Below are 14,428 nucleotides of genomic sequence, written 5' to 3'. Positions count from 1 at the left end.
TTCACCCCACACTAGACAAGAAGTAGGGTTGCTGAACCAATTTTACGCTCAGCCTGGCTTGGCTATCTTGTCCCCCAGGGCAGTCCCAGCATGAACTGCAGGTTGCGTGGACTGCCCAAGAAAATGACAAACCGCTTCTCCTTTCACTGCAAAAATATGCCCTTTGCTTCAAGACTGCACAGTAAATCCAACTAGTAGTCAGCAACCTGGTCTGTATGAGCAACTACACAGTCTCCCATGCCCCAGAGATGCTTTAGCAAGCCCTGCCAGCGAGCTTCACTCCATCACCCCAGACGTTCCTGTGCAAACAGTGCAAGTCAAAAAAACCCCCACAAATCTTTCCTCATTGCTTTTGGTACTCCAGCACTGGGAGAGCTTTCACAGGTCTCCAGTGACTCTCCAGGACAAGTATTATAACCTTTTTTAAGATTATAATCAATACTGCAGGGATGGCACCAGAACTGAGCATCAGGCCAAAAAGACAAGCAGATGCTTGGAGTGTCAGAGAAGACGCCTACTGAAACTGAGAAGAGCCACCAAATAAGCACCAAGGCTCAGCCTTCGTTTCAGGAAGAAATTAAAAGCCTTTTAATTGCTAAATGCAGCTGGTTCTAATTTCCCTAATTCTAAATTTTTAGCAAAATAAGTAAGTACCCTGCAAATGTAAGTTAACAAAGGACAGAATAGAAATAATTCCCTTGAAACAACCCAAATCAAACCTCTCACTAAAAGAAAGAAAATTTTTGTCCTAAACAATTTCTGATTTAGAGCTCTTCTAAAACTGGATAAACTCCTTCAGTACTAGAAACATCTTGATGAAATTCAAAAGTGCTGCTATTTTTCAACATCTCTAGAGACCAGTTTAGGAAAAAAACCCCACAACAACTTGTAGAGCAATTTTGCTTTTATTTCCACTAGCTCTATGGCTGAAGTCTCCTGTGGGTTTTTTTGAATTGATCTAAAAAGAAATGTAAATAACCAGGAAAAATAGCAGAAGAAAGTGTTCAGCATTAATTACAGGTACATAATAAATACCATCCCTGCTCTTCCACAGACAAACCACCATAGAGTACCATGGAAAGCCTGCAAAGGAGTGCAGTGAGATACAAGCCTGGCTGCGCTCTGTGTAGATCAGCCAGAGCACACTGTTTCCATGTTACCAAAACCAAATAATGACATCTGCAAGATGCCTATAAACAATAGATTGTATCTTTTGAGTGGATAGCAGCTAGCATTTTTATCTCTCCTTCCCACCTTCGAGAGCATTTACTCATCATCTCTGTGAACAAACCTCCCTAAGCAGCACATTCCCCTCAGCCAGAGGGTCACTGCTTACCATGTTCACCTGCACCCTGCACTGGTTCCAGATCTGGACTCTGCAGGCAAGTTAAAACCTGTGTAGCTCTATCTCAAGCTAGCTGAAGAGTGGATCCCATCTTGTGCCATCTCTTTGCATGCAGTAAATACTCACAGTATTTAGGGCACACTGGGATGGCCCAAGTACTTCCCAGCAGTGGTGACCTATGGCATCTTGCACAAACAAGAGCAGAATCTCTTCCTGCTTCTACTTTCCTTCTGATACCCTCAAAATGTCCCCTCTCAAGTCTGGCTGTCTTGCAGATGCTGTGATGAAAGCACCATTAATTATTTCACTTCCATTGCAGGTTGACCAGGGCATCTCCATCTCTGCTCTCAATCATGCAGATAATAATGAGCAATTTCAAGCTGTGCTATCCAAGTATCATGACATGATATCCTATTGTGCCATCATATGACTGTACATTTCCCTTCTACTCACTATATGTTTTGATCTGAATCTAAACCATATATGTTTTGTCTCCACAACACAGTAGGAAGAGTATCCCCATGAAGCTGGGTTTCTTTTTGGAGAGCTCTGTTTAATTTTCCTCCGGCAGGACACAAATGATGGCTGCATTTAGTGGTTGATACTGTCTGATAATTATCCTCCAGTCAAACTCCAGTAGGGACAAGACTCCTATAGTCCCTCAGACAAGAGAAACTGTGTACATTCTATCTTATGGCATCTTCAAAGAAGGTACTTCATTTTAGTGAAACATAAGTTTTCTGAGTCACAGGAAGAGTAACTGGATTAAATTTAATGGTCTCCAAAATACAGGAAGTCTCTTTTGGGCTCAAACCATATGAAGCAACACATTCTGAGATAACAAAAAATAGAAGATCAAACTAGGACTCTGACAAGAGAAACGTATGCTTTGCTCCCTGCTTTTTTATCCTTTTCACAACAATCACATCATTTGTTTTGTAGAAAATGGTGGGGCAGATGAAAAATTCAGATGCTTTGCTTTGCTGCAGAGGAGGTCGGGAAGCACAGATGTCCCCTTGGTCTCCTCAAAGGCCTCAGGTCCAGCCCGAGTGAGGACTGGCAGCAATGTGCTAGCTGTTAACGAGGCCCCGCTCTCCACAGCCGCTTCACACTGAAGTTATTTTAAACTCTGAAGACAATTTATCAAATTACATTTCTCAAAAATGGTACAATGTGAGTCATATTTACTTCAAGTTTCTCTCTCTGCAGGCTCTTGCTATTGGCTGTAGGATATTTATTACCTCCGATGCCTGCTCTGAGAATCTCCTTTCAGGGTCTATATTTCACATTTAATGAGTGCTTTTGCAATTTCATGACTGTTTTCTGAAGTTAAGGTGGTGCTTTGCAAAGCTTGATGGTTTATGGCCCTTTTCAGGCTTCACCTATTTCTGCCCTTTGTTGTTTACGTGAAACTACTCACAACTCCAAAACGTTGCTTCTCCCACATTCTGCTGTGTATCAGCCAGTACTTCTAAGGGCCAAGCACAGAGGGCAACAAGAGGGACCATTTCACTTTAACCAGGACAAATTAGTCCACATGACAGTGACTGAGCCACATCCAGTGAGGCCACTGGTCAGTGACGATGCAGAAGAGGGACCACGCACTCCGGTGGGAAATGTCCAAGAGCTCACAGCCTTCCTTTGGTTGAAGATTTATACCTGCAATCGAGGCATTCCATTTGTGGCTTAGGAGGGATGCAACATCCAAAGGCACAATGCAGTCTCCTGCATTCTCTGACTGGTTGCTGCCTGGTTTTTGTCCCACTCATCCAGTCTACGCCTAGACATGAAGGCTTCAGAACTCAAGGACACCAGCTGAACTCATGGCCTGCAGCCTCACTGCTCAGGAGGAGAGGATATGTGCACATAAATTGCAGCAACGCTCTGTCTTGGCCATCCACAGGTCATCAGCTTCCCAGTGTATCTATGAGATGCTTAGTGGGTTGTGATCAGCATACTTAAAAACCCGATTCAAGTTCTGGCTAGTAAGACTGTCCTTAAAAAGGACACAGCTTTCCTTCAAAAGCAAATTTTTTTCTCTGTGGGGAACTGAAGTTCCCTGGGGACTGGTCTGAGACTGATGGATGCACATTTACAAGAGCAAGGAGTTGCTGCAAACCTCACCACCCGCTGTGCTGAGGGACGTGTCTGCAGTTTTGATCTTACTTTTTAAAAAATGATAAACACATAGTGGCATATGCACTTAAAACAAGCATCCTCTAGAAAAAAACCACAGAGCAACAAACCTCCAGACAAATTTCCCCTACTCCTCCCCAAAACAAAACTGAAATAAACAACCCAAAACCTCTACAAAAACAAAATACACCCCTGCACTTGCTCCCTTCTGCTGGGGAGAGAACGACAGAACAGATGTATAACAGAAGCTATTTATGTTGGTTAATACATTACTGGGGAGACGCTGAGAGATTGTAGTGATAAGTTTAGAAGCAACCATATAGGAAATCTATCGGAACTGAGCAGCTCCCCACCTGCCCACAATGTCACTCTACCAAGCATTCCTTTCTCTGTGTCACTAAAATCCTGCACCAGGTTCGCATGAGAAACGCGTGTGAAATAGAGCATTTCTGTACAACAACATCCTACAGAAATTCTCACTCTTCTGCTTCCTCCTTGCTTTCACATCTCACAGAAACGTCCCTTCCACTTAACCATCTGAAGGAGCTGTGCTCAGAGTACTGGGAGTTATAATAATTCCCACATTTTGTTTTTCAAGTTTTCTCTTCTTGCAAACATTGTGAGTCAGAAAGTGCTCTTCTGCTCGGTGGGAAAATACTGGTTTCAATGAAATTGTAATTTTCGTTATCAGGATCATCAAATTAACAACATTAAAATAACAATGGCAGATTCATCCTCATTTCCCATTTCAAAGCAAAATAAAACAGCACTTTGAAATGGTGATTCAAAGCACGTTGTTTAGCCAGAGAAAATCTTGTTATTTGAATCAAAACCACTGATCTTTCCCTGGCACTTTTTATTAAAGATGTTTTCAAATTTGCTATTCCATAAAGTCTCAGCTTTCCACCTCTCCACTCTCTGCCTTGGAACAGAATCTGGTTATTGAAGTGGCCCCAAAGGAAGACATCCTCTTTTCTAAATAAGAATAATGATGACAAGAAAAACAATGAGAATGTAAACCACAATAACCTGATCCTAATGCACAGGGCTATGTTACAAGACAGCAATAAAGTTGAAATTCCCTTTGGTGGGAAGACTTTCTGAGTGCTCCACCTGGACTCCCACTAATCAATGATCAGGTGATAAAACATAATCATAAAAACTGTCACTATCAAAGTGCCCTGCAGGCTCTTATCTCCCCACTAGCCCAGGCTCATTAATATTTGAACAAATTGGCATCCAATAGCCAACAAGCTGGTGTCTGGCCGCCCCCCCAATACCAAGGGAGCTGTGCTGAGGTGCACAGTTATCTTTGCTTGCCAATGGAGCTGTGACTCTATCTCGTCCCCTGAGTTTTGATGCCATCCCAGCATGTGGGAAATTAACTTCTGCCTACTGAGTTCACCCACAAGACATGTATTTCTGTTGAAAATCTATCAGATCCCTGCTTGCAGCTATTCAGTTCCTATGCTTTTAGTTATTTTTCCTTTCCTTTTGAATGCCTTTGTATGATCAAGGTGTTAAGAAGATAAGTGTAAAATGGGCTCCTGCAGTGGGCAAAATCTCTGCCACAAGACTTGTGCAAACCCAGCTCTCAAAAAGGCATTTGTAGGTATTATTTACAAATCATTCCCTACTTGTGTCTCTATCACAGATTTACATCATCTGCATTTCACAGAGTTTTCCAGGCACCTCATATGCTGCTAGCTTTTCCAAGAAAAATGATCTAGAAGAATCATTCACCAAAAAAGCCTCTTTAGGGATCTTTTTGACTTTGGGTCATACTGAACTTTCAGGCAGCAGAACTATTGACAGAAATGGGAACCAGTACTTCTCTGACCTTTTTAAAGGCCAATAATATTTAAAGCCACTCAGCATGCTCCATAATCTTTGGCACAGGCTATATAACCTTTCACTGGGCACTTACTGTATTATTACTGCCTACATTACTAGAATTTTATAGCTTCCTATAATGCTAGCACGATCTTGTTTCTAACAGAAACAAAATAAGAGACTGACAAAAATTGCTTGCAAATTCGGAGAGGGTGGCTTTAGAAAATCTTATTTGTATTTCTGCATTTTCCCTCAAAAGAACTCACCAGGGTGAAATTAAAGCAGTACTTTTAGGGTCCCAAGTTTGAGGTCCTAAATTCACATGGTGAGGCCTGCGAACCCTTGGATCCTTTCTGAATTTGTAAACAATTCACAAAACTAGGTTATGATTCAGAAAGGAAGGTCAAAGAGGAACCCATTCAGCTTCAAGGCATGCAGGAAGATTAAACCACATGAACTGCAAGAAGGTTCACTGGGGAAGGCAACCCACCTTGGAGAAATATCACATCCTTGCTGCATGAAAGCTCCTAGGGAAAACCAGAGACTGTTGAATATCCCAAACTCATTTGTCTGGTCATTGGCTGGCTGGTCCCGTCCTTCCTCGAATTCCTCAGTGTGCCACTCATAAGGACTGAAGCGACTCACCAGGAAGAGAACGACGCTCACTCCAATGTAGGCAAAAACAATGCACATCCATATCTCATAGGCCAAAGGATCCAGAAAGGAAAAAACTCCCGGTTTGGACTTTTGAGGTTTTTTTATCATGATGGAGATCCCTAAACTCATGAACGGTTTGGAAAAGTCTATAACTTCTTCTCGAACCAGAGTGATGGTTAATGGTGCCACAGCCACATCAGCCCTCTGAAAAGGAGAGACAAAAAAGAGATTTGCATTCTGGGGATAAAATACATCTGCTAACTACAGCTTAGGTGCCTTTGATCTCTGTTTACCCTTGCTACCTCTGAAGAAATCAGACAAAACCAATTGCAAGAGAAATGTTAAAAAGGAGCAGCCCACAATATTGGTGGATTATTTCCATTTTATCACCACTGATTACTAGTTCTGTTTTGAAATTGCAGCACTTTCTTTTTGCAGCCACCTAGCTCTTCTTGTCTGATTTATCCACTGATGTCACTGTCTGATCCAGATGATTTTCAATAAAAGAGTTTTATCATCCAGACATCAAAAGAGGCAAGGAAAGGCCAATCTCCTGAAAAAGGATGCCAGGGTGTTTACTTCCATCAGGAACTGCTTTTTGATTGCATAACTGATGCAGGAGAAGAGGAAAAGTGTTCCAGTGACACTGATGTGCACTCTCCACTTATTTTACAATCTGCCTCGAAAATGGAAGTGCGCTGAAACGGCTGTCAGTATATGCCGTGGAGCTACCAGCAGGAGGCACATCGTCTCCTGCGCCAAAGGTCACAGAGACTCCTGCTCGGACGCTCTCTGCATTAATTTATCTTTTCATACCTCTCTGAAGGATGACCTGAACACCATGGATTATGAACTCTCATACCAAACCAGGTTTAGAAGTGTATACCTGAGATGATGGAAGTAAGTGGCTAGACAGCAAGTAGCCTACTCCTACCATTCACTGGCCATACGCTGAATGTTTGAAATCTTACCCTTCTTTCATCCTGCTGTTATAATGCAAATATAAAATAGACTATAATTTGGAGAAACGGGAAAGTTTGACCTTTCATTGCTTGTTCTTCCAAAAATTGAAAGAAAAAGAAACCTTGGAACTGTTGAGAGGAAACGTTTTGACATTTCCATAGGCACAAAACATGCCGTCTCTCCTTCAATTAAAATGTTTTACTTGGTCTGATTATTTGCATCATCAGAGCTGCAGTCCCCAAGAAGGTTCAGTCTGACAGAAGGCAGGGCTCCTTAACTCTAGGGTTTGAACGTGTTCTTAAGTACCAAGAGCTAAAGACAGAATACGAAGTTGGAAGCTCACCCCATAAACAAGTTCTCCCACCATGCCGTTCCACGTTTTGGTGTCCGGGTCCCGGGCTCCATACTTCCCATCTCTGACAATCTCCAGCCTGTAGTGGTAGCCTACATGCTTCGCAATCTCAGCAGCGAGCTCCACACAGTAGCCTTCATACCTCTCATTGCCTTCAAACTGGTTGGCATTCTTCTTGAGCATCACATATGGGTCTTCCTGGCACAGAGAAGACCAATATTGAGCCACATTCCACATTGTAGAGATGAGCATCAGGGGCTCAGACTAGAGCCATGTGCAGCTTCTGGTCCCCTTCCAAAGCTCTAGCTTTGTGTTCATGTACCAAACAGTACAGTCAACACACAGTGGGCTCACTTTAGAAGGTACCAAGTGGGATTTTCATTGTGGCATTTTCTGTTTATTCATGCAGAATATGTGTGCAGCTTCTGCAGCGATGGGTCTGAAGGGAATGCAGTAGCTAGGGGAATCTGGACAACAAACCTTTCAGTGCAGTTCTGCAAGGGACGTTTAGTGTATCTGAGCTGTGGAGATTTAAAAGCATATCTGCCTATATGGTCGTACACAGAAGAAAATCTACTGGACAGGAGAAAGCCTTAAGATGCTTAACTCAGTGTGGTTATTGTGTCTTCTCTGTAGACTCACAGTAAGCATTCAACAAACAAGTTAGTGAAATTTCATGTTTCTGCAGGGTAAACATACACAAGGACACACTACATGATACTGTACATTATAGGGTATCTATTATTCCCTCATGATTATAGTGGAGATTTGTTTTTAAAGCTATGATTCAGCCTTTCTGCACAATACAGTTTACCCTTTGCAAAATTACAGCCCCCATTCTGTGGGCTAAATACAAAGCACAGGTATAATGCTCCTAATGTACCTATGCTGATGCCTCTACTATCTTGTCATAATCTTTTGTATTTTCTACACTTAAGCATGAGAGCTCTTTAATACCTATTTAATTAGCCACAGTAATTTTCAGACACCTTTATGGACACAGCAGGAAACAGTAAGTGCTGTTATTATTATTATTATTATTGTTATTGCTGTTATAAAAATGACACAGTACAAAGGAAGGCACACGAGGGGGAAGAGAGAGACTGCATATCAGGAAGATGGTGGAGAGGGAGAGCTGGGATAGACGTCACAGCACTTACTAAGATAGTTGTGACTATGTAAGTCCTGTTCTGGAGGCTCGTAGACTCATTGCCGCTCTGAGTATCTACAGCTACAGGAACCAACTTCTCATCTTCATTCCAGTAACCAATCTGCCCAATAAAAACCAGAATACCTCACTGATATCTCTTTGTAACAACCAAGATATGGTAACAGGGTCATCCAAGCAGGATCAGCTCACTCTGTATATTCATATCCAACCAAATCTCTCAATCCTCTCTTGATACTTGATGTCTTTTGCTGAGGTGACCAAGAACTTCCCCATTCCACTTTGCCTCCAACCTGAAATTAATGTGCATGATATGCTATAGTAGCAGAGTGCTTGTATGCACATAAAAACGCTTAGTAGATGGTACTGGGGGATTATTGCCATTCCCTGCCTCATCCCTGTGCCAAGAGTTCATCCACGTTGTGTGACTTTTTCATGCTTTCGTAACGGTGAGCAGGCCTGCTGCATGCCCAGATGCTACAGGGTGATAAAATTCTGTCCAGCAGCTGAAAGCCTGCACAAACACAGGACTCACTCTTAGGACACCTTGAGACAACAGCACAAAAAAGTCAAGTGAGAAAAATATCCCAACCCTGGCCAATGTAAAAAAGCTTGAGGTTATGTGTAAATTGAAGATTTGTAATGGGATGAATTCTCGTTACATGATGCTTGTTAATAATCAGACATTTGGTTTGATCTATCACCTTTTTTTTTTTTTCAGGTAAAGCGAGTGCCACCGAATATCCTTCGCAGCATCATTGCTGAGGTTATCCACTTTGAGGGCTTGATTTTACAAGAGGTTTTCCATCACCTTATGTAAGTATGAAGCTGCCTGAGCTCTGCTCATGTGAAAGAAATTTTGTATCGGAGTAAATGGGAAAGGGTATTAGCACAGGGCATGACCAGGAGCCTGCTGATGGCAGATTAGAGATCATAACACCTCAGGAGAAAAAAGAAATCTACGCAGGTTTCTCTTCTCTTCAATGTTCAGACAAAAAGAGTGAGGAAAGAGCTTCCAAAGCTCTGCCCTAGGGCAACACAAACAGAGATATGTAAGTTTGTTTTACACCACTAACATGGTGGATCTAAAATACAATATGCATCATGGAAGTGATGAACATACCTTCCAAACAAATATCATTTCTGTAAGTAAGGACATAGCAAAATCAAGACATTTAGCTATTCTGTTTTGTATCCTCTAGACTTCCTCCAGATTGCCAACTTCTTGGAAGTTCAAAGCCCCAAACTGGACATAATCCTGCATTTTTCCCTTATGAATATCATGTAGAGTAGGAAGATCACTTTATATATCTTCAAAATGTCACTTTTTTAATTTCTGAATGACAAATCTGCCTTTTTGTGTGTGTGTGTGACTGTGGTGGGCTGTAATCTCAGATTGGCTCCTTTCAGGTGTAAGTATGAATTGAAGCTGGGGGCTGTAAACTTTCATTATTTGTACTTTTTCTTAGTTTCAAACAAGTATTGTATTTTTTCATGTAGTTGAAAGGAGAAATTATTTAATAGCTCACATTTATCAACAGAATAACAGAGTTACTCTTTCTTCTTCAAATTGCATTTAAAGTGGGACATAGAGTCAGATTTTCAAAAAGATTAGTATTTCAAGAGCTTGGAACCCCTGAAAAAGGCCAGATTTTCAAAGTACCTGGGTTACAGAGAGGTATCAGGCACAAATGTCTGTATAGGTCATGATTAGTGGTAAGGCTCTCATCACTTTCATGAGAGCAGAAGTAGGTCAACATAAAGGGTTTACCTACACTGGTTAGGACTACCTGGCTCTGCCTTGGCTCATAATTGGAAAAGTGGGAGAGCAAAAAACTGGCAGTCATACAGCTCAGCCCAAGCCAATGTACCCTGATAATAGCAAGGCTGAGTTGGCCAAGCTTTTACTGTCCTGGAAATCCCTGCCCCACAGCTGAGAAGCCCTTGCTGCTCTTGATAACCCCTTCCATATGTTGCATTTTGCTAGAAATGTACCATGAGTAGTGTTTAGCTTTACTTATGCAGAGAGCTCTGAATCCACTTGTAGTGACTCCAATTGGAAGCTTTCACAAGCAGGAATGTCTGTTGAGACCAAACCATGCTGTAATGCAAACATCAGATTGGTACCTAACATGGGATCTGCCGTTACTTTACCTTTCTGATTCCATCATGTTTCATCTCAATCACATGGAGGGTGTAGTTGGTCCTCCGCCCCTTCTCGTTAAACTGAACATTGCCAGACAGTCCTTCAAAACGGACCTTAAAGACATAAATGTCAATGAGGAGAGCAAGTTGGTCAGCATCTCAGGTGATGGTGATTCAGCCACATTAAGAGGGGAGAGGAAGGAGGATGGAGAGTGCAGTTGTGTCTCAGTTCCATGCAGGGAACACAAGATTTCTTTCTGACACTGGGCTTTCGCTCTCTACAGCATTCCTGACCACGTGCACAGCCATTCTCTTAGCTTACACTTTCATTTAAAACCCCTTTCTCTTAAAATTTACTGATCTGTTACTGAGCTCAGCAACACGTAACAGCTAGATCACCTCTTGGGATGTGACAATGAGCTAAATCAGCTCTGAACTCCTTTGTTTTTTTTAATTTTCTGAATCTGACCTGGAGTCAGGATTTGGTAAAGAATTTGTCAGTTCACATCAGCAACAGCATTGGAGAAGATATGAAGCCATGGCCACAGCTCCCAGCTGCTGCCTTTCAGTGGAGAGGAGTCTATCAGTTAACAAGCAAATTTAATTACCTCTGCAGCAGCCTAATAAAACCTGGCAATTTAGTATTGTAAATGAGATTTGCATAGGAAACTTTGAATCATAAATCTCTGCTGCTAACGCTGCCAAGCTGGAGTGTTGCTCACATCACTCCCTGAACTTCTCCTCTCAGTGCGGCCATTTGACTTGTTGCAAGTGTCCAGCCTGGCATGGAGAAGGGCTTCAGACTGGAGTCACATATGGTGTGTAGGAATCAGGTAGTGGGGACCAGGAATGTGAGAAAAGGAGTGAAAGTTGGGGTGGCTATAGAGGCCACATGGAGAAGCACTCACGTCACTGGGTTGATTTGGAATTAAAAAATTGTTCTCAGCATTTCCACTTTCTTAGGACAAACCTCTCATGCTTGTAACTGAAGTCTTCCCACATGCAAAGTGGCAACAGGTATTTACTGCCTTTTCAAGTGCTCTGAGATCCTCAGAATAAAGACTCATAGAGAGGAAATGGAGATATGTCATTACAGAAGAAAACTGTTGCTAATCTGCTCAAACTGTATTTGTTTTCTAGCTAGTACCACAAAGGTTTGTCACAAAAACAAACATCTGCCAGTATTTTCTAAAGCTCCTTCAAATCAAGAGGTATCCTTGATAACACTTGCAGAAATGTGCTTTCCTCTTCTCACAAGGCACAACACGCCCATAGAAGATGGATGCACTAGAAAAACACCATGGTCTTAAGGACTCCCATGCCTGCTTTTTCCAGGGCCCCTTTGTTTTTATTTTCAGGTCCTGATTGATTCTGAAGCTTAAGTCACAGGTGCTTGTGCTTTGTAGGTACTAAAAGCCAAGTACAGAGCACCAATTTATTCTATCTGAACAAATGACACCTTAATTCTGTGATATCCGTGTGGCACTGAAATGGCAAAAGGGGTCTCTCCCATCCATCCTGGAGGCTGCATCACTTTCCCACCCCTCTGGGATCCCTCTAATCACTACAAAATACGTTGAGGACCAATTTTTAACACTGCTGAGTGCAAATTAAGTCAACTGGAAACATGAAATAGTTAAGCATGTTTGTGTATAAGGCACAGGCATTTGATGCTTTGCTGGGGCAGCTGGAAGAGAAGGATGCTGTCGTGGCCTTCTGGTTTACAGGGTTAGTCAGCACTTAGGGAGTAGCTGCCTGCTTACTAGATGTAGTAACTACCCTTAAGAAAAAAATCTGTCAAAACGTATCACAATCGTTTCAAAGTACAACTGAAATCTCAGCATATTGGTTTAAAGCTATATTTTGTGAAAGTTTCCCTGGGAAAAAAAAAATAAGCCATTCTCTTTATTAAAATCACACATTCTACTGAAATGGAGCAGGTTTCTGGGTTTGAAAAACTGCAGAATGTTTCAAGTTGCTTTTTATCTTTGCTCCTGCCATCCATGACTCCTTCCTACACTAAACAGAAATAAGGCAATTCAGGAGCCGACTCCAGATATTTGAGCAGAAATAAGCAGAGAAACGTTTTGCTTTTAAACAGCTTATAAAATCTTAGGCATTAGCAAATGGGAAGTAAAGCAAAACCACACTGTGAATAGCTGTAAGAATTGCCCTAATTGTGAGTCTTTACAGAAAAGATAACTCAAATCTTCGATCTAATCTTAAGTTCTTCTATTTCCATCTGCCTCTTTCTCACCACATTACTAAATGAGGTGTGATTATTCAATTCATAGTTAAAATTTCCCTAGAAGTATCACAACTGAACTGGTCAAATCTTTGAAAATTATACTTTTTCAATGGTGAGAAACAGTTGTTGCAAACAGCTCTTCATGCTCTTTGCCTCGAAAAAATCACTACAGGTGAAAAACTGAAAGTTCTGAAATAGTTTTGATGAAGAGATGAGGAAACTTCAGAGAAGACTTTCCAACAAATGCAAAATGGCATTTTCTAGCAAAGTCCAATCTTGATATTCTATTCTCATAAATTTAATAACAGAAAATGCTGGAGAACCCATTGCTCATCAGACTTCCAAGTATTTCACATTTATTAGGTAACTGATCTCCCTAATGCATGAAGGAGGCTGATTTTATTATAAATGTTTGAAGAAGCTATGACAGTTATTTGCCCAAGGTCATACAGAAAGTCAATGACAGGCTTGGGAGCAAATTGAATCCAAGCAATAAAATCAAATCAGATGCAAGACTTGGTTTTAAAGGAATTATTGTTTACCAGTTAGCCAAAACCAAATCAAAACAAAATACCTGGGGACATTTACATACAATGTAAATTAATCATATTAATTTTGTTCTTCTTGCCTTCATGGTTAAGGAAAGAAGGAGGGATAAACTATACTTGGATAACACTGAACTAGTGGTATTTGCAAGGAATCCATCTATTTTTGTCTGAAAAAAGGAAAATGCTAGAAACAAATGTCAGCCTTGAAATGTAATGAAATTTTTAAAAGTTGTACCTTTCCAAGCCTTTGACAAGAATGTAACATTTTTCTCTCTTGCTGTAAGCCTCATGTAGCATTTTTGTTTATTCAAGAGTCTAAATTTTTATGCAGGATGAAAAAGCAAGATTATCAGATTTAAGGAACAAACTACCTAAATGGCTGCTGTTAAGACTTTTATGAATCCTCACAGTATGAGAGAAGCTATAATCTGGGCTTTGAGAACATTTTGATGACAGGCAACACATAAGGCAAAATTCACATGGTTTCAAGGCTCATTAGCAGTCTGGAACTAAAGCTGAGTTCTCAGAGAATCAAAGGATCTGAAAAAAAATGACGGTCCCAGTAGGTCTCTTTGGGAAGGAGAAGAGATAAATAGGGACCCATAGTTTTATGGGATAATATTTTGGCTTTTCCACCCCAGAACTTGAAGAGAAATTAGAGAAGGCAAGGATACATTAGGTGGTACCAGGAAAAGCAGTTTCCTGGATGTGCCCCTGAACTCCAGGACACCTGGCACTCATCTGGAAGGACCAGTTCCTCACACCAAGTGATTTCTTTGAGTGTTTCTGCTCCTAACCACCCAGGCTACATTCAGGTGGCTTTTCAATGCACACAGTGGGGGTTTCAAACCTGCTGCAGTGCTCTCTGGATGTCGATGCCCTGTCCCCAGGGCACAGCTGGATTGGCGAGGCAGTCCCCGGCGTTGCCACGACGGGAGATGTCGATTCGCTGCCTCCGAAGGTTCTGGAACGCTTCAGCCATCACCCGGACCCCATCGTATGTTAGAGCTGATGTGTACTAGAAAGAGAAGAG

At 41.6% G+C, this 14,428-nt stretch overlaps 1 protein-coding gene across 4 annotated transcripts in view; it reads right to left on the bottom strand.

The window, feature by feature from the left end:
• GRIA1 (glutamate ionotropic receptor AMPA type subunit 1) overlaps nucleotides 1-14,428 on the bottom strand; it is a 123,983-nt gene that overhangs the window by 28,904 nt on the left and 80,651 nt on the right. For 3 of the 4 annotated variants that reach the window (XM_010200324.2, XM_010200331.2, XM_010200339.2), the window contains 5 exons: nucleotides 14,246-14,413; nucleotides 10,609-10,713; nucleotides 8,447-8,557; nucleotides 7,278-7,484; nucleotides 5,805-6,175 (listed from right to left, as the gene is read on the bottom strand). In XM_010200324.2, coding sequence (XP_010198626.1) covers nucleotides 5,805-6,175; nucleotides 7,278-7,484; nucleotides 8,447-8,557; nucleotides 10,609-10,713; nucleotides 14,246-14,413 — 962 coding nt within the window. The remainder of the gene's footprint in view (nucleotides 1-5,804; nucleotides 6,176-7,277; nucleotides 7,485-8,446; nucleotides 8,558-10,608; nucleotides 10,714-14,245; nucleotides 14,414-14,428) is intronic. The other variant, XM_062003107.1, reaches the window with a different exon arrangement.

Source organism: Colius striatus, chromosome 9 (genome assembly GCF_028858725.1).
Source record: "Colius striatus isolate bColStr4 chromosome 9, bColStr4.1.hap1, whole genome shotgun sequence".
NCBI classification, from domain to species: domain Eukaryota; kingdom Metazoa; phylum Chordata; class Aves; order Coliiformes; family Coliidae; genus Colius; species Colius striatus.
Note: the sequence above shows the minus strand (reverse complement) of the source record. Positions and strands in the feature narration are given on the sequence as shown.